At 45.2% G+C, this 27,998-nt stretch overlaps 1 protein-coding gene and 1 long non-coding RNA gene across 4 annotated transcripts; one reads left to right on the forward strand and one right to left on the reverse strand.

The window, feature by feature from the left end:
- On the forward strand, positions 1–27,993 carry IKBKB (inhibitor of nuclear factor kappa B kinase subunit beta). 3 transcript variants are annotated; one of them, XM_083514225.1, is made up of 21 exons: positions 1–184; positions 1,650–1,744; positions 2,548–2,665; positions 3,929–3,998; positions 5,194–5,282; positions 8,105–8,194; positions 8,994–9,118; positions 10,792–10,899; positions 11,889–12,018; positions 13,295–13,489; positions 14,024–14,138; positions 16,847–16,970; positions 17,814–17,965; positions 18,846–18,907; positions 21,358–21,467; positions 23,173–23,222; positions 23,933–24,032; positions 24,220–24,367; positions 25,815–25,942; positions 27,320–27,410; positions 27,751–27,993. In XM_083514225.1, exons 1-21 carry the CDS (start codon positions 83–85, stop codon positions 27,820–27,822), a joined length of 2,274 nt encoding a protein of 757 aa, XP_083370351.1. In that variant the 5' UTR covers positions 1–82; the 3' UTR covers positions 27,823–27,993. The 3 variants fall into 3 exon arrangements, with proteins under 3 accessions (XP_083370351.1, XP_083370350.1, XP_083370352.1); XM_083514226.1 differs by having other exon boundaries at positions 11–184; positions 25,899–25,942; XM_083514224.1 differs by having other exon boundaries at positions 10–184; positions 27,320–27,780.
- LOC310711998 lies at positions 17,956–21,351 on the reverse strand. Its single transcript, XR_014528711.1, has 2 exons — positions 19,314–21,351; positions 17,956–18,224 (listed from the first exon to the last, which is right to left on the reverse strand). It is a non-coding gene; the product is annotated as an uncharacterized lncRNA (long non-coding RNA).
- Positions 27,994–27,998: the final 5 nt, after the last annotated feature.

Genomic DNA, 27,998 nt, shown 5'->3' on the forward strand with positions numbered 1-27,998 from the left:
GCCTCCTGGCGCCTCTCTGCCAAGGCGGAAGCCGCGGCGGGGCCGAGGAGGAAGGCCGGCGGGAAGGAGGGAGGCCTGGGCCATGGCGCCGCCTCTGCAGCCCCCGGGCAGCTGCGGACCCTGGGAGATGCGCGAGCGCCTGGGCACCGGAGGCTTCGGCAACGTCCTCCGCTGGCGGAACCAGGTGAGGGGGAGAGGCGCCCACGCATTCACACGCACACGTGTACCCCGCGCGCGGCTCTCGGGCCTGCGGCACGCAGAAGGGGCGCCTCGGAGGCCTCCGGGATCCGCGTCTGGAGTCCGGCGGCCGCGTCCGGGTCCGCCTTTAGAAACAGCCCCGCGGAAGGCGAAGGAGAAGCCTTGGCTCCGCCGCCTCGCCTGCCTCCCGCTTGGTTTCCGTGGCAGTCTCCCCCCCCCCCCCGGGCAGGAGGCACCTCGGGAAACTCCAGGCATGCATTAAAAAGAGGCAGCTTGGCCCGATGTGCCACCCACAATTATGTCCTGGGCAGGTGGCACTTGAAGGCGCCATTTGCCTCCAGTTGCGCCAAGACATCCAGGATCCCCTTTCACCTAAAACAGCAGTGTGGATCCTGAATGTGTGGACTCTTGGAGTTTGGGGAGATCTTTCACATGGCAACATTTCTACCTGCAAGGTAGTTCCACATAGGATTTTTTAATAAAAAAAACCCCGGCTGCAGATAGATGGTACATAAAACATAGGAAGCTGCCCTGCACCAAGTCGGAGTATTGGTCTGCCTGGCTCTGTGGACACTTGAGTGGCAGCCGCTCTTCAGGCTTGGAGACCAGCACTGTCTGGAGATGCCGGGGATCAAACCAGGGACATTCTGCATGCAAAGCAGCTGCTGCACCACTGAGCGAAAGCCACTCGCCACACATAATAAGGGGTGTCACTTCTATGCGTGGGGTTACCAAAGGACGTGCAGGGAGCATACCACCCTCATTTACAGATTCACACACCTCTGTGCTCATTCCACACATAGCTCTGTGCCAACAATGTCCAGTGCTGCTGGCTCTTTCCTAACTGCTCTGAGTCCGTGTTCTGTTATCTCTGCAATAACTGCTCCAGCACTGGCTTCTGAAACAGGGCAAGTTAGTAAATTGACCAACAGTTGGCAGATTTATTACTGAGTAGATTGGCTTCAGTAACTTGTGTGTGTGTGTGTGCATATGCAACAAAAGGGCCATTTGTAAAATAATCCTGATAGAGTCTGCACTTGGTTTTCTCCTCAGAGAGCCAGTGTGGTGTAGTGGTTGAGAGTGATAGACCGTAATCTGGGGAACCTGGTTCGCGTCTCCGCTCCTCCACATGCAGCTGCTGGGTGACCTTGGGCCAGTCACACTTCTCTGAAGTCTCTCAGCCCCACTCACCTCGCAGAGGGTTTGTTGTGGGGGAGGAAGGGAAAGGAGAATGCTAGCCGCTTTGAGACTCCTTAAAGGGAGTGAAAGGCGGGATATCAAATCCAAACTCCTCCTCCTCTTCTTCTTCTTCTTCTTCTTCTTCTCAGATTCATATAACAATGGCATAGGAATTTTGCAGCATCTGCAGCAGTACTAACACTGTCAGGGTTCTGAGAGTTTGAAGGTCAGAGCACTTGGTTCACATGAATAAACTCCCCTTTTTTTAACAGGAGAGTGGGGAAGAAATTGCTATCAAACAGTGTCGTCAGGAGCTCAGCCCACGCAACAGAGAAAGATGGTGCTTAGAAATACAAATCATGAAGCGGTGAGCAGTATTGGAAAATGTGTGGCTTGTGTAAATATCATGGGCAGTGAACTTTACCTTCTAGTAAATGCATTTAGCACCAGGATTTTAATCCTGTTTATTTACAGAGTTATCTTTTAGTTTGCCCCATCTTGAGAACAGAAGAGTAGGAAGATGTTGCAGCATTAAGCCAGGCTTTGGTTTTCCAGGTGAGGATGGGGAACTTCTGGTCCACAGGCCAAATCAGGCCCTGCACAGGTCCCAGTCTGGTCCACAAGGCCATTTCCCCCAAACTGTGCCCACCTGCCCAAGCCATATGTGGCATTAAGGGAAGCACAGGTAGAGACACTGCAAAGGACAGCCAGGAGCCTTAAAGTGGCAAGTGACGTTTGCTGCCAGTACCAGTCAGCTGACTGACAGTGGCAGCAGGCCCCAGTGGGACTCTGCTCAGCACGATGCTTCCGCCAAAGAGTTTAATATGCAGAATCTTCTTTCATGTTTTTGTCTTGATGAGAATGGTAAGGACATTGATTTTAAAAAGCTAAAAAAAAAACCCACCTCCTGCAACATGAAGCTCCAGGAGAATGTTTTAGAGCACCCTGTCAGTTCACCTGGGGGGGATTGTTGGGCCCAACAGGATGACCTGTTCTGAAGAATATGCTCCAGAATCTGTTTCTACACTCAAACGTTTTGTGGTGGACATTCAGGAATTGCATAGCAAGACAGGCCAATGTAGAAAGTGTTTCTCAGAAAGTTAGAAAGCCACTGCTTAAAGGTAAAGTGATAGATCCACCTGAGATCTTACTGTGTTTTCTTCTCCTCAGGCTAAACCACCCCAATGTGGTGGCTGCCCGGGATGTCCCAGAAGGGATGCAAAACCTTGCCCTGAATGACTTGCCATTGCTGGCTATGGAGTACTGCCAGGGAGGAGATCTCAGGAGGGTGAGTGAGGGGTGTCCTGTGCTTTGGGGGAAAGGGGGGGAGACTGAGAAAATGGACTGGGTTTAATCAAACGGCTGCTCTGTATTCCCAGTCATAGTGAGGGCTTTGCCTGAGTTTGTGGCACAGAGGGAGGAGCTTCATTCTTCTCAAATAATGTGCCACCCATTAGTGGTTTCTTCTGAAGTTATCATTTAAGAGATATTTATTATTAAGCTTACATACAAGGTACGAGTATCTGCAGGCAGCAAGTGACAGGCTAGTTCCAAAGCCCTTGAGAGCAGAGATAGAGTGTTGGTGCTGTTTTATGCTTGAATGCCCATTGAGGCCTAGATAGTGGAGAGGCAGGTGGTCAAGACTTCCTCCACTGTAGGGAGGAAGCAGGAGGCCCTGAACATTCCTGGGAATCACAAGTGGGGGGAGCTGCTGCTGCTGCTGCGCTCAGGTCCAGCTTCTAGAAGCTTCTAGAGGCATTTGGTTGGCAGCCGCAGGAGAACAGAAGGCTGGCCCAAATGGGCCGTCTGCCTGATCCAGCAGGACATTTTTTGTGAATTCTGCTTGAATACCTTCCTGCTGCAGTTGCCGTCTTGCTCCCAGAGAAGGTTGCTAGAAATATGTGGTTGGTTTCTGCAGGAGGGTAGAGAAACTGGGGAAAACAGGATGCCAGAAGGACTGCTCTTGTGTTCTTATGGGGAAAGAGGCAAATATGTTATTTGTTGCATTAAAATCCTAAATGTCTAAATTTATATTATTCTACTTACATTATTTAAGAATGCAGGTGGAGGATAGCATGAGTGAAAGTTCCACTGTATCAATTTCTCTGTGGAAAGCTACTTTGAAAAGTGTGTTCTTTTCCCTGATGTGGAGATACTGTGCCTTCAGGATAGCTCAGTTGGCTAGAGCATGGTGCTGATAATCCCAAGGCCTCAAGTACAATCCCCATCAGGGTGGATAAAAATCAATAAATTTTTCAAGAAATTTTTTTAAAATGGATTTTTTTATTTAAATCAGATTTTCTTGATTTAAATCAGTTTTTTTTAAAATAAAATGCTTTTCGAGGAAAATTTCTCTAAAGAGAATTTCTGTTTAGGTTACATTGTAGTCCAAAGGCTATTCATCAAGAAATAAGGATTTGTTTTAAGTTTTTTGTGTGTGCTAAAACTCAGTCTAAGTTGGGGTTTTTTTTAACCGCTTAACCACATAATGGTTAATACATATGGAAGCTCGACAGAAACCTTTCTCATGTCCTCTCGTTACACCTTTCAGCACCTGAACCAGCTTGAGAACTGCTGTGGCCTGCGGGAAAGAGCTATCCTTATCTTGCTGTCAGACATTGGTAAGTGACCAGAGATGGCTTTGTGGGGAGGTAAGGAGCCTCAGACGGTGGGTTTTGAGTGGAATTAAGGACAGCATATCGGGACGTGGGTGGCTCTGTGGGCTAAACCACAGACCCTAGGACTTGCCGATCAGAAGGTCGGCGGTTCGAATCCCCGCAACGGGGTGAGCTCCCGTTGCTCAGTCTCTGCTCCTGCCAACCTAGCAGTTCGAAAACACGTCAAAGTGCAAGTAGAGAATAGGTACCGCTCTGGCGGGAAGGTAAACGGCATTTCCGTGCGCTGCTCTGGTTCTCCAGAAGCGGCTTAGTCATGCTGGCCGCATGACCCGGAAGCTGTACACTGGCTCCCTCAGCCAGTCGGTCACAACTGGACCTAATGGTCAGGGGTCCCTTTACCTTAAGGACAGCATAGTGAGATGCAGACACCTGTCAGGGAACAAGAGCACTGAAATGAACAGGTGTTTGCAAGAACTCCTCATTTCAATGAGGATTTGGTGCCCCCGGGTGGTGTGGTTGCAGATCCCTATCATATTTTATGTCTCGGGTACTATCTCATCTTTTGAATATGTCCTTATCAAAAAAGGTATGTTCTCATACATGCAAGGGCTTTATTATCCCTTGGCAAGAGTAGGAGTTAGAAATCAGGGCAGGGCAAAACAGATTCTCAGGAGAAATGTGCTCTAGCAGCTGGTCTGGATGGCCCTTGTGCTTGTGTGTTCTGGCTGCTACACGCGAATTCTGCTGCTCTGCTTCTAATGACAGACGCTGCACTTGTGGTGCTCTGAGCAGGGCCAGATTTAGGTTTGATGGGGCCCTTGATATGTCCAGCTGCCCTTTGTCAAAAACAAATTGTCGCTGTTTTTTGTGTTGAATATATGATATATGGTAATTTATGGACCTGCCACTGTTGCTGTATGTAGGTCTTATTTTATTTGTTTTTTACCTTATATTTTAGAAATGCACATCCAGGTTTTTTCCCCTTTAATTTTTTGGGGGCCTCCAAGAGAGTGGGGCCCTAAGCTATAGCTTGTTTAGCTTATACGTAAATCTGGCACTGGCTCTAAGCCTTTACAGTGCTGTTGCTGCTTTTCTGCGTTAACAACAGAATGCACTAATTGATTAATACGGATAGATTTTGGTGATGACAATACATTCCTGTCTCTTTCCCTCTTTCTCCACCCCCCTTCCGTCTCAGCCTCTGCTCTCAGATACCTTCACGAGAACAGGATCATCCATAGAGACCTGAAACCGGAAAACATTGTCCTTCAACAAGGAAAAGAGAGGGTGGGTGATGCTCTTCTGCTAAGCTTCCCCACCTGTCACCACTAACGCAGGGTGCTGGGCAGAGTTGTATCCCTCCTGCCAAAGGCGCTGTTTGAGAAGACTCCGTGAACAGGGGTTGGGTCTCCTTCGGCTAAGATTCTGATCTAGCATAGTTACTTATAAAAGAAAGGACTAAACTGGCTGGAGGTTTGTAGTGATGTGAGTTGCTTTCCTGCAGCATGTTCTGGTGGTCTTGCTCAAATCACTTTGAATTTGTTGTTTTTTTAAAATAATATTTATTAGTTTTCCAACAAATTAAACACAACACTACAAAACACCAAAAAAGAAAAAACATACAATACAATACAAAAAAGAAAAGAAAACAAAACAAAAACCATTTAAAACACAATCCAATTTCAACATCTTATCTTTCTTTCCCTTATTTCCTCGACCTCCTCACACCTCCCTTTTTGTATTCCACTTCTGTTAATTGTTTCAGCAATTCCTTTCCATCTTCCTCTGTTTTCTATCCTATAATTGTCTTAACACATTCTAACCACATTTTTCCCTTTAAAGCTCTATTAATCTATTTATACTTAATTCCTTGTAACATTTCTACTAAAGCCATATAACTCCATTCCAACATTTTTCTAACATGCATTAATTTTACAGTATTTCTGTAAATAGTCTTTAAACTTTTTCCAGTCTTCTTCCACCGACTCTTCCCCCTGGTCTCGGATTCTGCCAGTCATTTCTGCCAATTCCATGTAGTCCATCAACTTCATCTGCCATTCTTCCCTGGTGGGTAAATCTTGTGTCTTCCAATATTTCGCGATGAGTATTCTTGCTACTGTTGTTGCATACATAAAAAAAGTTCTATCCTTCTTTAACACCAATTGGCCGACCATGCCCAGGAGAAAGGCCTCTGGTTTCTTAAGGAATGTATATTTAAATACCTTTTTCATTTCATTATATATCATCTCCCAGAATGTCTTAATCTTTGGGCACGTCCACCAAAGGTGAAAGAATGTACCTTCAATTTCTTTACATTTCCAACATTTATTATCGGGCAAATGATAGATTTTTTCAAGCTTAACTGGTGTCATGTACCACCTGTAAATCGTTTTCATTAAATTTTCTCTTAGGGCATTACATGCCGTAAATTTCATACCTGTGGTCCATAACCGTTCCCAGTCAGCCATCATTATGTTATGTCCAACATCTTGTGCCCATTTAATCATAGCTGATTTCACCGTTTCATCCTGAGTGTTCCATTTCAACAGCAAGTTATACATTCTTGACAAATTCTTGGTTTTTGGATCTAACAATTCTGTTTCCAATTTTGATTTTTCCACCTGGAAACCAACTTTTTTGTCCAATTTGTATGCCTCCATTATTTGATAATAATGGAGCCAATCTCGCACTTTGTTTTTCAATTTTTCAAAGCTCTGCAATTTTATTCTCTCTCCATCTTGTTCCAGAATTTCCCAATATTTCGGCCATTTGGCCTCCATATTGAGTTTTTTCTGTGCCTTCGCTTCCATTGGTGACAACCATCTTGGGTTTTCCCCCCCTAACAAATATCTTATCCAAACATTAAACAATGCTTTTCTAAGAATATGATTTTTAAATGCTTTATGTACTTTTACCTTACCGTACCACATATATGCATGCCAACCAAATACATTGTTAAAACCTTCTAAATCCAACACTTCAGTATTTTCAAGAAGCAGCCATTCTCTCAGCCAGCAAAAAGCAGCTGATTCATAATAAAGTTTAAGGTCTGGCAGGGCAAATCCACCTCTTTCTTTAGCATCCGTTAATATCTTAAATTTTATTCGAGGCTTCTTGCCCTGCCAAACAAATCTAGAAATATCCTTCTGCCACTTCTTGAAACAATCCATCTTATCCAAAATTTGCAATGTTTGGAACAAAAATAACATCCTAGGCAGCACATTCATTTTTATCACAGCAATTTGGCCTAACAATGATAACTTCAAATTTGTCCATACTTCTAAATCCTTTTTCACTTCAGTCCAACATTTTTCATAATTATCCTTGAATAAGTTCACATTTTTAGCAGTCATGTTAACCCCTAAGTATTTCACTTTTTTAACCAATGTTAGTCCTGTCTCCTGAAACTTCTCCCTCTCATTCATAGTTAAATTTTTCTCTAGAACCTTGGTTTTCATCTTATTCAACTTGAAACCTGCAACCTGTCCAAATTCTTGAATCAGTTCCAATACCCTTTTAGTACTAGGTTCTGGCTCCTGTAAAGTCAATACTAAATCATCAGCAAATGCTTTCAGTTTGTACTGTTTAGCTCCCACCTGTATACCTTTAACCTCTTGGTCCTTTCTAATCATGTTTAGCAAAACCTCAAGGACCGATATAAAAAGCAATGGAGAAATTGGGCAACCTTGTCGTGTCCCTTTTTCAATCTTAAATCACTTTGAATTTGTTGATGTGCAGACATCCCTTTGCAGCGCAGCTGCTCTCTGGTTGTGGCACTCTGGTGTGAATCATGGGGTCTGGTACATGGTGGGCTGTGGCAGGTTGGCCCTGCTTTTCCGTTTGGGAAAGTTGTCGGCTGTAGGGCTGAGTCCCTTTCCACTCTGAAGGGCTGGCTGTTTTTATGGAACCCTCTCCAGACTTGATCACACTACTTAACAATACTTTCGCAGTCCTCGATTCTTCCAAGCACAGAGATAGGATGAATGGGATATTGTGCTGGGTCCAGAGCTGACCCAACTCTGTGCTTGTGCCCTTTGGGTGTTGTTTTTTGCCAAAGCTCTCAGGTTCTAGTTCTGTTTACCACAACTGCCCTCTCTGCTTTCTCTCAGCTAATACACAAGATCATTGATTTGGGGTATGCCAAAGAGCTGGATCAAGGCAGCCTTTGCACTTCCTTCGTTGGGACATTGCAGTATCTGGTAAGGATTTGCAAGTGCAAATAGTGTGCTTGCACCCAGGAGGACACAGTTAGGCAGGAGGGGTGGAAGCAGCACATTAAAGGCGGCAGCAAATGGATGGGAAGCTGAGCTGTTAGGAACCAGGAAGCCAAAGCCAGTATCCCGAAGAAGCATTTCAAATGAGTTGCAAAAATGTTGTTTTCCTGGGTCCGACCAAGGGTCCATCTGGACACTTCTAAGTGGAACAAGGGAGGTGATGGCCTTTCAGTACTATTTGTCCCCAGGATCTGATCCTTGGAGGTATATTGCCTCTCTATACATGGCAGTTCCATTTCACTCTCATGGCCAGTAGCCAGTGACAGACCTTGAACCGATATGAACCCATTTTTATACTGTGATCCTTGGATGAAGGGTGATATATAAATGTAATTAATAATAAGAAGAATAGTATTTTTTGTGTTTCTTACAAAAAAAATCTGTCCAAGCTAGTATCTATCGCCGCATCCTGTGTTAGTGAATTCCACAACAGATTTACATTGTGTTATGGAGCCCTTCCTGTCCTTAGTCCTGGCCATTACTGTTTTAAAAATTATTTAAAATGCTATTTTAAATAAAGTCTGTCTTAAGGAAGTAGAGGGAAGGGATCATATCTCAAGTTCTGCCTTGGTTTGAGGGAGCCTTTTTAGGAAGCTGGGAGCTTGTGGGGTGTAGGATTGCATTCCACCTAGGAGTGAGTCTCATTGGACTCAAAGGTGTTTACTTCTGAGTAGACGGGTAAAGGATTGCACTGCTAGTCTTTTCCTGGTTCTCAATGTTTCAGGCCCCGGAACTTCTGGAGCAGCAGAAATACACAGTGACTGTGGATTACTGGAGCTTTGGCACATTGGCCTTTGAATGTATCACAGGCTTCCGACCGTTTCTGCCCTCCTGGCAGCCAGTGCAATGGTGAGTAACTCTGGCTCCATTGTGGGGTTCTTAGGAAATGTTCTTTTCACTTGAAAACTGATAATACAACGGTTAGTATTTTTCTTGGCAGGGAGGTGAGAGGAGGAGTTAATGCTGATCAGGGTGATCTGTAAGAAATAACTTAATAATTTCTATAGCGGTGTATAAAAAGAGGCACATTTTGCACCTGAGAGGTGAGCCTGGCTCCAGCTTCAAATAACATGTCTTGGCAGCAACCAAGATTTCCTCACCTGTTTGGCTATCCTGCCTGTCTCTGGTGGGTGTCTTCTTTCTTCTAGCCATACTGGTTTTATTCACTATTACATTTGCGACTTCTGATTTAAACTGTGGCCCTCCAGGTGCCCTTGGAGGCAGGAGCTGGTGGGAGTTATAGCCACCATCCATGGTTTAAATGTGTAATTGTACAATCATATGGTGTCTGGTTAAAAACAAAACAAAATCCGAACAGTCTTAGTTTTTTAAGCTGAAAATCTACTCCAGAGGCTGGAGAGAAGGGTGTTCATTATGTCGCAGGTGCCAAGCCAGGTGGTCTTCTGCACAGCACCATCGGCTTCAGACGGAGAGAACTTTTCCTCCAGTTCTTAGACACAGTCCTCAGAGACAATTCTCTGTGTGGTAATGAGTGTGTTTAGATGTATTTATTTCATTAACGCACAGACTGTTTGATTGTAACAAAACCTCGAAGTGGTTTCCAAAAAATAAAACATCGCAATTGTCAATAAAAGACCGTTGAAAATAGATATTTAGAAAACATTCAGAACTACTGAAAATCAACAGTAAGCTAAAAACAGATTAAAACACATGTAGCTTTTACGTGTCTGGATGGCTTGATGAAAAAAATGTTTGAAGCAGGTGCTGGAAGAAGTGCAGTGAAGACACGCGCCTGGTGCCAGGAGGCAAGGAGCGGCAGACTCTCAAGTGCTGCCACACTAAAAAGCGGAACGGATATTATTTGGTAGTTGCAGCAGTGCTAGTTCTGCAGATCAGAGCAGTCAAGTGGGCACATGAAGGGTCAGGCAATCCCACGAGTAAACGGGTGCCGAGCTGTTAAGGGCTTTATATTCTAAGAGTGACACATTGAACTTGGCCCAGTCGCAAATGGGCACTCAGTGCAGACTTCTGAGCAGAGCTGTACTATTTTGGCAAGGCCTCGTTCCTGTTAACAATTGTGCCGCAGCATTCTGAAATAACTGCAGCTTCCTCATCACTGCATAGAGTGCCCTGTAGTGATCCAAACTGGAAGACACCACTGCTTGGACTTCTGCGGTCAAGGTATGGCTTAGCGTGACCAGAAAGGGCTTGGTGAGCTCTGGGCTCTTCCACTCCCTCCCATTTCCTCTGGAGTGGCCACAAGGGGCAGTCTGAAAGCTTCTGCTTCCATTTTAGCTTCACCGCAGCTTGCCTTTTCTTCCAGGCAAATTGGTTAATGTTTAGTATGGCTGGTTGAGGTAAGCCATCCTCATAAACTCTGGTTTGATGTTGGCATGTTTCAGTTAACCAATTTGTGTGGGTTTGGATGACACTGCAAGCTGTGATTAATTTAAAATGGAACCGAAAGCTCCTAAATTCTTCCTCTGCTGTAGCAAAAGGCCTTGGTGCAGATATAAGGGTAAGCTAAAGTCTGAACCAGCCCAATGTGTGCTTCTTCTTAGGCATGCAAAAGTCCGGCAGAAAAGTGAGCTGGATATTGTTGTCTATGAAGACTTGTCAGGAGAAGTGAAATTTTCTAGCAAGCTGCCACACCCCAACAATCTGAACTGGTAAGGAACGACTGACACCTCAATAAAAACTCGGTTGCCCATTTTGCAGGCTGGCTGGGACTTTCCTTGTTTCTGGTTCTGCAACTCTCAAATCACAGTTATGAACTGACAGCAATTTATGCAAATGAGTTGTTGTTAAGAAACTTCCACTGCTTATTTTATGACTGGTCAACCAGGACTTGAGGAATGTATTTAGAGCCAAAAAAGGCGAATGCTATTCTATACAGAAGTCTAGTGTCCAGATCAAGGGAAGTAATAGTCCCACTTGCCCAACCCTGGAATCCTGTGTCCAGTTCTGGGCACCACAGTTTAAGAAGGATGTTGACAAGCTGGAGCCATGTGCAGAGGAAGGCGACCAAGATGATCAAGGGTCTGGAAACCAAGCCTTATGAAGAACTGTTGAAGGAGCTGGGTATGTTCAGCCTGGAAAAGAGGAGACTGAGAGGAGATACGATAGGAAGAAGAGTTGGCTTATTTATTGTAGTTCAGTCTTGCCCTCCCTCTAAGTGGCTCAGGGTGAGGTTCTGTTCCCTGTGGGGCATGTTAGGTGAGTAAATGTTTTGTCCAAGGCCATCCATTGAGCCTTGTAGCTAAGCAGAGGTTTTAACTTGGGTTTTCCTTGCTCCAAGCCCCACATCTAGCAATTTATGCAGCAACCAACAACAATTATAATTAAAACATACCACCATCAATGCATGCCTTCATTTTTTGGATAACATTTGTAGGGGGAAAGGATCCCTGCCCCCAAAAGCTTACTAGTTAATTTGAGGGAATTGGGGAGGCGGGAATCACATGGGATCCATCCTGTTGTTAAGGGGACCGTGAATGGAACCATGGAGATAGAATAGCAAGTCTGCAGAATATGTTATGTCCCTTAAACATAACTTTTAGGACTCTTCTCTGCAGAAAAGATGTTTGAATCACCCCCCTGCACCCCCACCTCAGCATTTTCTTCATTCCAGTGCTTTCTTTTTCCTGCGTTCCTTCAGTGTTTTGGCTGAGCGGCTGGAGAAATGGCTGCAGCTGATGCTCCAATGGCATGCGCGGCAGAGAGGCACCGACCCCACATATGGCCCCAATGGTTGTTTCAAGGCTTTGGATGATATCTTGAATTTAAAAGTAAGTGTTATTAATGGGGGGGTGCCTGTAGATTTTGCTTTATTTCCTTTAGATGTGACATTGCAAAAAATAGGGAATAATCTAAAGTGACTTATTGAAGCAGTTGTGATACAGAAACGTCTCTTGCTGCAAAATGGGCACCAGGAGTTCTGGACACATGGCACCACTTTCGTGCCAGTTGCACTGGCTGTTGCTGCACTCCCAAGCTCAATTTGAAGAGCTGGTGTTAACATTTAAGGCCATAAATGGTTTAGAGCTGAATTACCGAAAGAATTCCCACTCCTATAAAACCCCATAATCAAAGTCTGTGCTTGAGGTCCTTCTTGTCTCTCTGCTGGTGACATCCATTTGGCTGGTTGGTGAGCACCCAAGACAAGGTCATGGCCTGGCAGAACTTTATTCCACTTAATATTCATTTGGCTCCTTCAGTGTTGGCATTCAGGGAGGCCCTAAAAGCTTTTCGTTTTACTCTTGCCTTTCCTTCACAAAATTTTGGTGAATCAGTTTCCCTCATGCCTTATTTTTGTCTGTATCCATTTCAGTGTTTAAAATTCTGCCTGGAGCTCTCTTATTATCTACGTCACTTGGTGTGAGCTTGATACAGTAAATAAATAAATTATATGTGTACGTATTTTCTGTTTTTCTGAAAGGTAATGATATTTTTATTTACTCAGTGCCACCAATTAGCTAAACTGACAAGTTTTTATTAACTTTTAAAAATGTATTTGTTGAGAGAGTTGCATTACTGTATTCAGTATATTATATTACAGAGTAATGTATCAAATATTAGGTTTGTTTTTGCTTTTACTGTGCAATACGTTTATCAGAGATTTTCTTTGGAAAGAGGCATGACAAATATTTAAATATAGATAAGTGTGAAAACATTTTAGTGGCAGTTTCACAGCTTTGCTGAAGTAGGTTTGAAATTTCCCTATAAGCCACTTAGTGTCCAAAGATACATTTAGTTTTCTGGCTGATGCAGAGAAAGGGAGAGAAACTGGTCACCTGGATTAATATATGGTCTCCATCTGGTTGCACCGCCTCAGAATGGCTTGTTTGGGCCAAAAACATTCCCTCTGCATGGAGTCCCAGAATCTGAATTGCTCTGAAGCAGAATTTACCCCTGCCGATTATCCTTTCTCTTACTCTGGCAGAGAGGGTGGTCTTTCTATTGGTGGCCTTTATTTCTGGACAAATTCTCAAACTGGAGCAAGTTGGGATGTGTCCTGTACTGGTTCCAGTTTCTCTCTGTTTTGGGGTTTTTTTTCTTTTGCAGCTGGTGCAGATCCTAGACATGGTAACGGGCACTGTGCACGTGTATCCTCTGGCAGAGGACGAGACCTTGCAGAGTGTGAAAGCCAAGATCCAGGCAGATACTGGCATCCCAGAGCAGGAGCAGGAGCTGCTTCAGGAAGGAGGGTTGGCATTATTTTCTGAGAAACCAGCCACTCAGTATCTGGCTGACATCAAGGTGTGTCCAATAACATTTTCACCCATGGGTACCAAATTACGGTAGCTCCTGTTGCTTTTGTAATACTCCCAGCTAGTGAAATTTCAATTTTGTCCTTTACCTTAACTACAAAGCCTTGGAAGCAATTGTCATTGTTTTAAAGGGATGGGGAGTGCAGAAGCAGGGGAATGGATTCCCCTTTTTGTGGGAGATGGTTTGGTTGAGAGTAAATTTGTGAGCAAAGGAAACCACTCAAGGAAAGATAACAAGGGAAAGAGAAGAGGCTTGAGGGATGAGGAACAGGACTTGTGTAGCAACGAATGAGGTACTAATTTTCTCATTGTATTAAAAACACTGCATCTTTCCCCTACATAATGTTACTTCTTTGAGATAGAACACTTGGTAGAATGACTTTGAGTGACTCCTTTGGAGAACTAGCTATTAATATCCTATTTCTGTTGGCCGCTCTTAGTCCTTTGGATAGGGCATGATCGTAGGAGGTGTTTCCAAGTAATAGGCCCCACAATAAGGGATTCGTGCTTCTTTTCCTTGCAGCTAAATGATGCCACAGTTGCTGACACAGGCCTCTTCTTCCTGTTCGACAACCGAAAAATTACGTACAGGCCTCAGATCTCTCCCCGACCTCATCCAGAAAGCATTAACAGTATTCGTAAGACCCTTTTCTGTGTTTAGTGCTACTTGGGGGTGTGTGTGAGAGGATTAATTGTTTTCAGGTGAATAGATAGTGAGGAATACTTGCTGCCTTTGTGACTGATTGGAAATATATGTGTGCTCTGTGCTTACAAAAATAATAATCCAAATTCTGCCCCAAGAAACGTGTAACATGTACAAATTAAGCACCTTGTTTTATTTGCTATATTTATAAAAAGCTGCCCAATATATCATTCTCTCTTCTGGGTACAACATAAAATGATAAAATACAGTTGAAAATGAAGTATCATAAAATAACAATTTATGGCATAAAAACTTCCAGCATATAGTTTTATATTTCCTTACGTGGCATGACTGAGGAGGGGCAGTGAGCCTCCAGCCACCAGAAGTCCTCATGCAGCCGAGGTCTTCTCTGGCTGGTGAGATTCTTCCTGGTTTTGCCGACACACTTTCAAGCTTATCTCTGCAACCTTTGGGCTAGGGACTTACTTATTTATTTATTTTTTTTAAGAACTCGGGACACCATACGATGACAATTCAGGTGTCTGTACATACATGGATTGCAGAATACATACCACACTGAACACAAGGCGACACGGTGGCAGCCTCTAGATGTGTCATTCCACAATTTCTGTATTACACGCTTTTCATCATAGGAAATATATTTTTGTATATTTTCTTGGCTACCTGGTGAGCTAGTTTAGCCTAAGGAGGATTGGCTTGCCCAAAGCCACCAATGATCTTCCTGGCTAAGCGGGAATTTGAAGCTGAGTCTTCCACTCCCCAAGCCAAGGAGTGAATTATTCTAAAGCGCACAGACCCATGACGGATGTGAGCCCCAAGCTCAGCTTGGTTTTTTGAAACATCGTTTATGTTGATCAGTAAGACTGAAATAACAAATTAATTCAGCCCCTAATGTTTTTACTGCAGAAGTTGGAATGAACTGAAAGAGTCAGGAAATGCTGGCAAGATAAGGAGCTTTTGGAATTCCTTGCCTGTGTAGACAAAGTTAGTTACCATATTTTTCGCTCCATAAGGCGCACCTAGTTTTTAGAGGGGGAATTCAAGAAAAAAAATATTATTTAAAGGGAGCACTGAGCAGACTCTGCTCAGCGCTCCCTTTCACGAGACATGTGGAGCCTGTGTGCGGCTCTTGGGGGCTTTTCCCCGAGGAGGGAGGAGGGCAGCCCATCTCCCTCCTCAGGGAAAAGCCCCAAGAGCCACACACACACACACACACACACACACACACTCCTCTTTAAAGGGAGCGCGGCTCTTGGGGGCTTTTGCGGGAGGTGGGGGAAGGGACAGAGCCGCACTCTGTCCCTTCCCCCGCCTCCCGCAAAAGCCAGGGATAGCCGCGCAAAGCCTCCTTTGAGAGCCAGTGTGGTGTAGTGGTTAATAGCGGTAGTCTCGTAATCTGATGAACCGGGTTCGCGTCTCCGCTCCTCCACATGCAGCTGCTGGGTGACCTTGGGCCAGTCACACTTCTCTGAAGTCTCTCAGCCTCACTCACCTCACAGAGTGTTTGTTGTGGGGCAGGAAGGGAAAGGAGAATGTTAGCCGCTTTGAGACTCCTTTGGGTAGTGATAAAGCGGGATATCAAATCCAAACTCCTCCTCCTCCGCAGGGCAGCGGGATGAAGGCAGAAGCTAAACAGCTAGAGGGAGCACTGAGCAGCGCTCTCTCTAGCTGTTCTGGCTTCTGGGGTAGCACAGCCTGTCTGCTTCTCCTAGAGCTGGTCGGGACTGGAGGGGAAAGCCCGGGCTTCCTCTGCCAGCCCTGATAAGCTCTGGGAGCATTCCCTACCTCCCACAAAGGCCCACAGGAGCCACACATCCTTTAAGGAACTCACGGCTCCTGCGGGCTTTTCTATGAGGAGGGAGAAGGGACTGACGCTGCCCTCCTCGGGGAAAAGCCCCCAAGAGTGGTGCGCTCTTTAAAGGGTGCACGGCTCCTGCGGGCTTTTCTATGAGGTGGGGGAATTCCCCCACCTCATAGAAAAGCCAGCTGAAGCCGCGGAGCCCCTTTAAAGAGCGTGCAGCTTTTGCGCGGCCAGTCAGTCCCTTCTCCCTCCTGGGGAAAAGCCTGCAAAAGCCGCATGGAGCTTGTGTGCAGCTCTTGGGGGCTTTTCCTGCCTGCCTCCCCCCTGCATTCGCTCCATTAGACGCACACACATTTCCCCTTACTTTTTAGGAGGGAAAAAGTGCGTCTTATGGAGCGAAAAATACGTTATCTCAAAACCTAATGGACACTTGTAAGTTGTGTGATGACAGGCAGGTGGACCGTGTAAGACACAGACAACGGATGCTCTCTCATTCATTGGTTGTGTCTGCATTTCCTGGGAGATGAGCCAACAGGTGGATATTTTTGCCACTGATGTCTGTGGCAGCGGTAGAACCCACACCTATGATTGACTAGATTAATTATTCGGTTTCACCGTGCAGGCAGGGGCTGAAAGAGACAAGTCAGGGAGTAGTTTTGGCTTGCTGGTTGCGGGACTTGGCTCCTGAGAGAGCTTTTTGTAGCATCCAGCTAATTAAGAGACCAGTCAAGTCCTGGGATAGCCTGAAAAAGTCCAGACATATTCTAATTTTGTAGAAACCAGCACTTGGCATGTAAAGCATGCAAAATCCTAACTGTGGGTTTGGGTTTTCCCACTTGTGTCCCTCTTCCCTGTCGATCCTTCTCTTCTTTCTTCTGCAGTCCAAGATCCAAAGAAGAACCTCTCCTTCCTCCAGCTGCGCAAAGTGTGGGGCCAGGTCTGGCATACCATCCGAAGACTGAATGAGGACTTCCACCAGCTCCAGCACGGGCAGCGGGCAGCCATGTGCGTGATGGGATCCTGCTACCTTTGGGGCTGCCAGTTCTGTCCACTGGGCTCAGACCTCGCTGGCCTGTTCTATGAGCAGCCTAAGTGAAGTCTGCACCACAAAGGAAATGTTCCCTGTTCTGTGCCCAGAGACGCTTCTGTTCCAAAGCCTTGGACATTTCTGCAAATGTGCATTATATTTATTTGGCCAATTGATTTTTCTTATGCCAGCCCAGGGTGAGAGGGTGCAGAGAGTCTGGGGCTGTGGCCGGAAGGCCTGCCTTCTGAAACTTCAAGAGGGCTCCCCAAGAGGGAGTTCTTGGGGCTGGAAGCCTTGCTTTAAAAAGGAAAGGAGAAACACGGAAATTACCAAGGGGCTAATTTTTTGCCCTCAGTAACCACATTTGTGTACCCCAGCTGTGTGGATTGCCTGCCACTCTAAATACAGGTTATATGAAATAGGCTCCTGCTTGGCTCCTCTTTGGCTTTTTCTGTGCCAAGGTTTTATTGACCAAAGCTTTTTGCATTTTTAGTTTAATCCGGACTGTAAATGTTTGATGCTGTCTCTATTGTTTTTTTTCTTGGCTGGTTTTTTATTGCTTTTTGTTGGTTTATATTATTATACGCTGCAGTGTTAGCAAGCCACCCCAGGAATATTTATAGATAGACAGTCGTATAAATTTACAATACTGTCTTTGAGACTGAGAAAGAACTATGGGTTAAAAGGTGCGCCATGTCAATGTGCTGACACTGGGTGGGGCTGATGGCTGTGGAGCCCAAGCCAAGGGGAGCAGACAAGGGCTGGCCAGCTGGGCCTCCAAGGGGGCAACTCTTTCTCTCTCTTTCTGCCTGGCTTTGTAGGAGGAACCTTCTGCGCCACAACAGTACCCTTTCCAAGATGAAGAACACGATGGCCTCCCTATCGCAGCAGCTGAAGGCAAAGCTGGACTTCTTCAAAGCCAGTATCCAGATTGACTTGGAGAAGTACAATGAGCAAACTGAATTTGGAATCAGTGAGTTTGGCTGTTTTTAATGATAGGAAAGCAGTTGCTAGGACAGACCTCTTCCCTGGGTTTTGTTTGCCCTGATGCCAGGTCACACTCCCTACAGTATCACATTTTGCACTTCTTCCTTGACTGGACCACCAGAGACTGCTAAGAAATGATTGCAAGTCTCAATCCTTCCCCAGGCCAGAAAGCACGGGCTGGGTGACAGCAGGTTAGGCTAAACTTCTCCTTCTTCATCTGCCAGGATATTTTTGTGCAGGGAATTCTTGGAGGGAGAGAGAACTTAAACAAACAACAGAATTTTAATAGTGCTTATTTGCTTTATACGCTTAAGAAATTATGTTTATCTTCTTATCTGTATTATTGCATAGCTTGGCGTTGGTTGAGGAAAGCGGTTCCTGGCCTGCTCTCCCCCCCCCCCCCCCGCATGCCCTGCAGGGACAGAAGTTGTGCCCCATGTGCTCCCACCCCATTTTCAATGTCTGATGAGAATCTGAATACTCTTGGACAGCTCCTGCTTTCACAAGCTTTTCTTTTGTCTGTGGTGCCTCAAAGGCTTCCTGTTGACTTCCAGGACGGCCTTTGATCTTGGACTTCCCACCTTTATTATATTGCATGTCAGAGCTCTCTAATCACCTCCTCCTCAGTGTGAACAGCAACAGACCCCTTCAGTCCTAGCTCAGTTTGGAAAAGGGTTCCTGTAAAAATGAGTTGTTCTGCAATGTAGTGCCTCTTTTCAGTAAACCATGCCTTGCCTCAGCCCTGCCCTAAATTCCCATCTTCCCCCATCAGACTTGGTTTTCACCAGCCACAGCATCTAATGTTTATGGTGACTCCTTGAGAAGGCTCAAAGGGATACTTTTGCTGAGCTCTTTTCTTTTTACAGCTTCTGAGAAACTGCTGCTTGCATGGAAGGAAATGGAGCAGACGGTGGAGCTCTGTGGGCGGGTAGGCTTGGACTTTTTTATCTTTTGTTTTGCTTAGATGAGTGTTTTGCCTTGCTCTCTTACAGGATGCTTAGAGTTACCAGGCTGGGATCAATTTCTTGGCAATCCTGTCTGAATTGTTGGACTTTGGGAAGCAGCAGATTAATGGACGAGAAATAAACCCAAGATGTTCCTTGTTTCTTTCAGAGCTTGTGGGCAAGGGGTAGAAAATTAGCTGGAGATTAACAGAGTTGTGTGGTCACAGGAGGAGAAAGGCTAAGAGGACCCAGTAACAATAAACAATAACAAGTACTTGAGAGCAGAGGTGGGCAGAGGCTAGATCTCTATGAGTGATTTGTAGTAAACCAGAACGCATTTCTGACTCTCAGTTGCTTAACCATGGCAGCAGCAAAATGACTCTCCCCTACCTGTCCTAAATTATACTGCTGAAATGAAAACCTTTTGAGGCAAGCAGCTTTAATATGAAAATAGCTTGGGAAGGGGCTGGAGCTCAATGGTAAAAGGTAAAGGTACCCCTGCCCGTACGGGCCAGTCGTGTCCGACTCTGGGGTTGCGTGCCCATCTCGCTTAAGAGGCTGGGGGCCAGTGCTGTCCGAAGACACTTCCAGGTCACGTGGCCAGCGTGACAAGCTGCATCTGGTGAGCCAGCGCAGCACACAGAAACACCGTTTACCTTCCCGCTAGTAAGCGGTCCCTATTTATATACTTGCACCCGGGGGTGCTTTCGAACTGCTAGGTTGGCAGGCGCTGGGACCGAGCGACAGGAGCGCACCCCGCCGCGGGGATTCGAACCGCCGACCTGACGATCGGTAAGTCCTAGGCACTGAGGTTTTACCCACAGCGCCACCCGCGTCCCTGGAGCTCAATGGTAGAGGATCTCTTTTGCATGCCAAAGGTTCAGATTCAATCTCGAATAGCACCTCTGGCTAGGGCTGGCAGAGAACCCTGTCCCAAACCCTCAAGAGTCACTGCCATCCACAGTGTAGATAGCAGGCAGTATAGACTGGGAGCTCCATCCTGTTCTGGAACATACAGTAAATTCCTGAGCTAAGAATTCTCTTCATTGTGCATCTTTTGCATCAGGTTCTGGGTGGTGGATCTTGGTGTTCTAGTAACAAGCAAAGTGGATCCCCAAGCCTGATGTCTCCTCACCCCTGCTTTAAAGTGTTCCAAGTATCTCTAAAAAACCTTGTCTTGGTGTCCTTGTACCAGCCCTGTAAGACAGGCTAGTATTGCACCCATATTGTTGATGGAGAGCTGAAGCTGAGAGTGAGGGCTTACCAAAGGCCACTTACTAGGACTGCGTTACGGAGCTTATTAGTCTCCAAGTGACTTAACAGGGAAAGCAATGAATAAACTGTTAAAAAACTGTTATCTGTTAAAAATGAGCAATATAAAAATGTAACTCTTTCAGCCAAACCACTTAAAATAATCATTAGAATTAGTTCAGTCACATCCCCCAAGCTGCAGAAGTTTGGCTAGGTCTTTTTATGGGCCATTGTGATGGTTGTGATATATTCTTTTTGGCTCTTTTTCTGGTAAGGTATTTAGAGAGACTTTTGAAACAAACAGCTAAGTCCAAATAATATTCACAATCACAATCAAAACTGATCTGGCTAAAAAGATACCCAACAGCAATAAGACCTTAAACAACATTCCAAATCATGAGCCTGGCATCTTAAAGATCTTAATGTGGAGGCCAGATGAGCCTCTTTGCAGAGGGCAAGCCGTAAGAGGAAGGCCAGAATGCAAATTTCCTCCTTGTCAGCACCTGCTGTGCTTTTGCAAGAGGAGCACACAGGTGAGAAGTGCTAGGTTTAGGTACTAGAATTATGCCAACACCATTGTCTGTCTTGCTGGCTTCAGAGGTAAAACTTCAAGTATTGTCAAAAGGCTCTGAAAATTATACCTTCCAGTGTGTTGTCCAAAAGCTAACAGTGTGGCAACAAAACATCTGTATATTTGTTTGTTTCACTTGGTTGGTTGGCTTTGAAATTTGTTTCCCCTGGATGGATCTTAGGCAGCCATCACTAACCTGGCACCCGCCAGGTGTTTTGGACTACAATTCCCATCAACCCCCAATAGCATGGCTGTCATGGCTGGGGCTGATGGCAGTTGTAGCCCAAAATATCTGGAGGGTGCCAGATCGGTATAAGCTGCTCTCGAGGAGTCATCAGGTGGGCTCAAGACTGCAAGCCCCTCACAACACCAGCTCTGGCTGTGAATTTTGAGTCAATGGCAGAAGGCAGAGCGCAGGTGCCTGGTATTAAAAGGGCATTTCCTCCAGCTTCCTTGGGCATGATGCCACGTCTCATTGCGAGCCTGGGATTGAGACTGGCTGGAAAGAGTTGGGTTACCTGCAGCCTAAGCTACTGGAAATAATGTCTTGCAACATGACCAAACCATTCCTGGTTTGCTGTCCTTTCCTTGTCCCCTCCTCTGCCTCCCAAGGAGGAAGAAGTTGAGCAGCTGGTGAAGAAGACGATGGCCCTACAGACAGACATTGTGGACCTGCAGAGAATCCCACAGGGCCCGAAACAAGGGAGCTCTCTGGATGCCCTGTAAGTAGTTGCTTGTAGTGCCTTTGGTTGTTTTAGCCCTTTCCTAAATACCATTCTCTCCAGTATCCATCATCCTGGGGCAGCATAAAATCACAACTTCTTTGTTTGATAGACATGTACCCTCGGAAGAGGTCAGGTATGCATGTGTAACACGTCAGACATGATAGCTTTTATTTGGGTTGCCCTATATTTAAAGGACAGCATAGGAAACTTAGAAAGTTAGGCACACCTAAGTCACTGAATCCAGTGGCACAGCACTTAAATATACCTATTAAAAAACATTGATTTTTAGTTTTTTTGGTGCTTACCTTTCTCTAGGTTGCACTTATAGCCAACCCAGCCAGGTCTGATCCAGCCCCACAAGCAAATGTTTATGCCTCCTGCCCATCAAGACTCCACCAATTTTGTCGGTGGTGGCAGAAAAGAAAAATTAAGGTACACACCATGCTGGAGTGGGTGGCACAGCTTAAACCTCTCTGCCCTGCCCAGGCCCCAGTAGCCTGATGACTATGGGAGGCAAATTGCCCCTTCCACAGCCATCAGAGCAGCCATTTGTTGAGCTGGGAGGGGCCATCACTTTCACCTGCTCATCTGATCCACAGGGATCAGCAGATTTTTTTTGGGGGGGTGTGCCCTACAAATGTGGGTGGTACCCACGCCTACTGCTGTCATGCGGCTCAAAGGAGGTTATGCACGCCAACACATAACATGGCCAGGTTGAAAAGGCTGGTGCAACTCATCCAAATCTGGAAGGCAACAGGCTGGGGGAGGCTAATCTAATCTCTCTCCCTCCATTGTATACATTCAGCAGAGTCTCACCTGAACTCTACCATTTCAGGCTGCAGGTGGGTTAAAGCTCCATGCACCAAAAAACCAGCAACAGCATATCATGAAGATGACTGGCCAGAACCTTTCTTCTTGTCTAGTCTTTCTAGTCACGTGTGTGCAGGGGGAGCAATCAAAGAGCATCCTGCTGGTCACTTGGAATGGCAATGTCAAGGGATAGGTTTTCCACTATTCTAAGAAATGTATAGCTGAACCTTGAGCTGGCTAAGGAAATTTGCATTTTAGATTAAGAATCTTCTGGGTCTTGTTAATCCTTCGGATTTAATCCTTGAGATTAAATCTAAACTGGCAGATGAACAGCACTTACTCCACTGAGAGGCTGCAAGATCATATGGCACAGGATTTGAGTTGCTCCTTGTTCCCCCCTCCCTCTCCATACTGAAGAGTGCCATTGTCAGTAAGAGAGGAGTACTAGAAAAGGGGGGCAGGAGAGGCACTGAGGAAAATCATGTCAAAAGAAAGGCAGATGTAGTTATGTTGTTAGTATTCTGTTTGTTCTTGTAAGTTGTTAAATGATATTTTTATAGTAATTTTATTTTGTAAATAATTTAAATAAGTGGAGCATTGAACTGTAGCCAAATGGGATTTACGGGAGAGAAGGGCAAGCTGTACAGGGGATACGCTCGAAGTTATCATTGCAACTTAAAAGTGCTTTACCAATTGTAATGTGTGTAAGTCCCTAGGATTCTCACTTCTTACAGAAGGGTAACAGGCTAAGAGAGCAATTTTTGCCCAAAGCCATGCAGGTCGTGAACCATGCTGAGCACTCAGTTGGTCTGAACATGGTGTTGGGTGGGGTGGGCTTGCTTCTACACTCACAAGTGCTGGAGAAAATTTGTCTTTCCTGTTTCTTTTATAGAGAGGGACAAGCAAAGGACTTGTACCAGAGACTGAGAGAAAAGCCAAGAGGTAAAAAAAGCCTTTGTAGCAAAGGAATCTTGTTGCCGCATGATCTGTTCCAAAGGAAACTGACTACAGCTGGGCACAGGAGAGGAATTGCCGCAAGACCATGTGCTAGCACTGCTTTCTCATCTCACCATTTCCCCAACCTTGTGCTCCTTGACAGTGCTGTGGAGATGGATGTTTACAATCCCAGTTCTTTTAGCATCAACATCCCCCACCCGTCTCCTTTGAGACTTCTGTAGTACAAAACACAACACAGAATAGTGCGTTACTAATAATGAGAAGATTGTTACCCCTTAACATGCTTTTGCCCCACTTTTTTGTGGACATGGTGGGGGATGAATACTAAAGAGCAGTGATTTGCGTTCTGGCAGCCACTTCAACAGCATTTGGTATTCCATTCACATTTCACTCTGCTGAACTAGCTGTTACCAGTTGGCTCCAAGTTTTACTGAGCAATGTTGAAGAATGCCGCCAGATATAGAGCGGTGATTTTAATCTGCATTAGTGGCAGTGATGCCAAATCCAGAGAGGGGTATTAATTTATACTAGAATAGATCCAATCTTGCGGAAGCTGTTCAAGGGTTTTAATTCCTTTGCCTCTTGCCCAACAGTAATGGGGGCTGCTTCCTTTCTTATGTCTTTTAGGAGCTTTCTCGCCCCTGCCCCCACCCTCTGCCTAACATGCCACTTGATTCTGCGTACTTTTTGTCTAGACCAAAGGACTAGCGGAGACAGCCAAGAAGTCGTGAGGCTACTTCTGCAAGCAATCCAGACCTTTGAAAAGAAAGTCGGCCTCCTTTATGCTCAGCTCAGGTAGGACACCCAAAGACCCACTGTAGTGAGGTTGTCCTGGTTACTGGGAATAAAGTTGAAGTGGGGGAATGCTGTTTAGTGGAACTCTGCCATTGTCCCACACCTCTCAGAGTTCTCTGTCTCTCCCCCTCTCCTTGTGCTAGTAGAGCTGATGACACGTGATTAGAAGGCTATCTCTTCTTTACAGTAAAACAGTTGTCTGCAAGCAAAAGGCACTGGAGTTATTTCCTAAAGTGGATGAGGTGATGAGCCTGATGAATGAGGATGAGAAAATGGTTGTTGAGCTTCAGGATAAACGGCAGAAAGAGCTGTGGAACCTGTTGAAAATTGCCTGTGTGAGTAAAGTGGAAGATATTTTTCTGGGTATGAGCTTTCGTGTGCATGCACACTTCTTCAGATACACTGAAACAGAAGTTGCCAGATCCTTCTATATAGTGAGAAGGTGGGGAGGGGTATTACTCAGAAGGGTGGTGGGAATGGGTGATTGGCAGATAGCTGAGATGAGCCTGTTGATGACTGCAATAGGTCTTACAGGAAAAGGCAAGGGGTGAGAAGGTGAAAAATGGCTAGTCATGTATAATGAGATAAGAATCCAATGTCTCTGTTGAGACCAGGTCTCTCCATGGTTTTAAGTTTGGTAATGAGTTGCAATTCAGCAGCTTCTCTTTCCAGTCTGTTTCTGAAATTCCTTTGTAGTAAAACAGCTACTTTGAGATCTTGTATAGAATGTCCTGGGAGATTGAAGTGTTCTCCTACTGGTTTCTCTGTTTTGTGATTCTTGATGTCTGATTTATGACCGTTTATTCTTTGGCGTAAGGTTTGGCCTGTTTGTCCAATATAGAGAGCTGAAGGACACTGTTGGCATTTGATGGCATACACAATATTAGACGATGAGCAATTAAATAGGCACGAGATGGTATGTGTGATGTTGTTGGGGCCAGTAATGGTGTTGTCCGGGTGTATGTGGCAGCAAAGTTGGCATCTGGGTTTATTGCAGGCTCTGGTGCCAGTGTCCGTGTTAAGTCTGGTTGTAGTATTATTGTGGGTTAGGAGTTGTTTAAGATTGGGTGGCTGTCTGTAGGCAATGAAAGGTCTTGCTCCCAGAGCTTGAGAAAGAGAACTGTCATTGTCCAGGAGAGGTTGTAGGTCTCTGATGATGCGTTGTACTGTTTTAACTTGGGAGCTGTATGTGATGACTAGAGGTGTTCTGTTATTTTCTTTTTTGGGTCTGTCTTGCAGGATCTGGCAACTTCTGTTTCAGTGTATCTGAAGAAGTGTGCATGCACACGAAAGCTCATACCAAGAACTAACTTAGTTGGTCTTTAAGGTGCTACTGGAAGGAATTTTTTTATTTTGACTATGGCAGACCAACACGGCTACCTATCTGTAACTGATATTTTTCTGGTTAGGAACATCAGATTCTTCTCCATCTGGCGAAGATCAAGTAGCATGAACTGTGCCCATGGCTCCCTCCCATCTCTCAAAATCTTCTGAGAACCCTTTCCCCATCATCTTGTCTGCTAAGAAACCAGTGGGCTTCACAAATTCTGAGGGCTCTAGGCCAGACTTGTTGGGCCTCACATTAACTGAGTGTATAACCCTAGAGCATGCCCCGTCCTTTCCTGTTGCTGCCCCCTGCATTGTGAACTTTGGATTACTGATATTCTTCAGGGATCCTGACAGCTGTTTGTCAGTCACTGGCAGCAATGCCTTTAAATGAAAATAGTGTATTTCTTCATATTGCATGTAGAAAGCTTGATCTGTGTTCTTCCTCTCCTGCAGAGCAAGGTGCGTGGGCCTGTCAGTGGGAGCCCAGACAGCATAAGCGCATCACGCCTTAGTAATCCTGGTCAACTCTCATTGCAGGTTCCAGCCCTGCACAGTAATTTACAGGATCCTGGGATTAAAAGGTAATATTTAAGGCAATGGTTTGCTCTCATAGTTATTGGTTACCTCTGCACTGGTCTTCAGCAGGTGGTTTGGGACCACTAGTGTGTCACGGCCTGATCCAGAATGCAGCAGCTAGACTGGTGACTGGGAGCAGCCACAGAGACCACATAACACCAGTCTTGAAAGACCTACATTGGCTCCCAGTATGTTTCCGAGGACAATTCAAAGTGTTGGTGCTGACCTTTAAAGCCCTAAACGGCCTCGGTCCTGTATACCTGAAGGAGCGTCTCCACCCCCATTGTTCAGCCCGAACACTGAGGTCCAGCGCCGAGGGCCTTCTGGCGGTTCCCTCACTGCAAGAAGCAAAGCTACAGGGAACCAGGCAGAGGGCTTTCTCAGTGGTGGCTCCCGCCCGGTGGAACGCCCTCCCACCAGATATCAGAGAAAAACAACTACCAGACTTTTAGAAGACATCTGTTTAGGGAAGCTTTTAATGTTTAATAGACTATTGTATTTTAATATTCTGTTGGAAGCCGTCCAGAGTGGCTGGGGAAACCCAGCCAGATGGGCGGGGTATAAAAATAAATTATTATTATTATTATCCACAGTGAGTCATAACAAGGGCAACAGCCCCATGCAAATATATGGTAGAAGAGTAAGAATTGGATCCCCAACTGCATGTTTGGATTAAAAGTGGGTACTGGGTCTGAAATGATTGAAGGTACCTGTTCTGCATTACCCTTTTGTCTGCAGTTAGTTGAACTGGGTAATACTTTCCTTTGCTGTTTTCCTTGCGCATGCATAGACTATGTCATCTTACAAATGTGTCTAAAGTTCCTGTGTTGCATTTTTGTATGTTACATATGTGCTGTAAATCGTAGGCAATACTCGTCACAGGTTACCTTGATACCAGTGATGGATACTCAGGACAGAAGAAAGGTGTGTGACTGGTAGCATGCTTGGTTGGAGCTGGCTGACTTCACAAGGAAATACTTTACTGGCTTCCAATAACATTCTCAAAGACAGACAGATTCATTCCTCTGTTCAGCATTGCAATGTACATGCTTTTTTTCAAGCAAGGAATGAATTATTTTTAAAACATGCACTGTATCACTAGTTATCCTTTTTATTATCTGTTCTCACAAATTCAGCCAAAGGGAGCAAGCTTTACACTTCCTTTGAAGAACACCCCTTTAGTCACACAGCAAACTAAGGGCAGTTAAAGCAGTTTATGATTCACTTTTTAAAAACAAAACAACAAAAATAGGTTCCCACTAGCCTAGTGAAGGCATGAAGCAGCTCTGCTAATCCTGGCAAAAGTATGCTGTGATGAAAAAATGGACCTCCTTTATCCTTTTGTTGTGATATTCTTAAAAATCTTCTCTGATTTGTTTTAGTGAGGATTTACTGATGGAATCTCGAAGTCTCTGCAATCAGCTAGAGAATGTGATGCACCACACAATAAAGGATCAAGAGCACAGCTTTATGGTAACATCTTACGTTTTCTGTTGTAAAGTCACTGGGGCAAGGGGAGCAGAGAGACTGATGCTTTGCCAGTACAGTCCCTGCAGGTCAGTTTGACAGTGGGTGGCATTGCCCCTCTCTCAGAGACCTGATGTTAGATGGTTGAAAGGTAGGTGGCCTTCCCCATATGATAGCACCAATAGCTTGTTTCTAGCCAGCGAGAAAGCACTGTTATTTAGACTAGCTTATAGTCACACAAGAGAGGATCTAACCTGAGCTGAAAAATACTTTGGAGGAAATTGGACAGGAAGTCACACAGTTTTTATGAATGAGGTGTCTTAATAAGCACTTGTTTTGTTTTTAGGCTCTGGACTGGAGTTGGTTGAAACTTCAAGAGGAAGAAAGAGGGAAAGGCCTAGAACAAACCCAGATGTGAAAAGGGCCACTATTAAATCGCTTAAAAGCTAACATTTTAAAAGTTGGTAGCCTGCTATGAATGGAGGCTGCTATCCTTCTTGAGAAATCTATGCCTATTGCCCACTGACTGATTGTATTCATTTTTTACTCTTAATCATCTGTATATATAAAATATACCATTTGTGAACTATGTTT

Source organism: Podarcis liolepis, assembly GCF_965112155.1.
Source record: "Podarcis liolepis genome assembly, chromosome: 7".
Classification (NCBI taxonomy): domain Eukaryota; kingdom Metazoa; phylum Chordata; class Lepidosauria; order Squamata; family Lacertidae; genus Podarcis; species Podarcis liolepis.

Excerpts from the sequence above, each read along its gene's own strand:
- IKBKB (XM_083514224.1), top strand. The coding sequence starts at position 83 with ATGGCGCCGCCTCTGCAGCCCCCGGGCAGCTGCGGACCCTGGGAGATG. Across the intron at positions 185-1,649 it reads TCCTCCGCTGGCGGAACCAG|GAGAGTGGGGAAGAAATTGC; the intron begins GTGAGGGGGAGA and ends TTTTTTTAACAG. Across the intron at positions 21,468-23,172 it reads GGGAGCTCTCTGGATGCCCT|AGAGGGACAAGCAAAGGACT; the intron begins GTAAGTAGTTGC and ends TTTCTTTTATAG.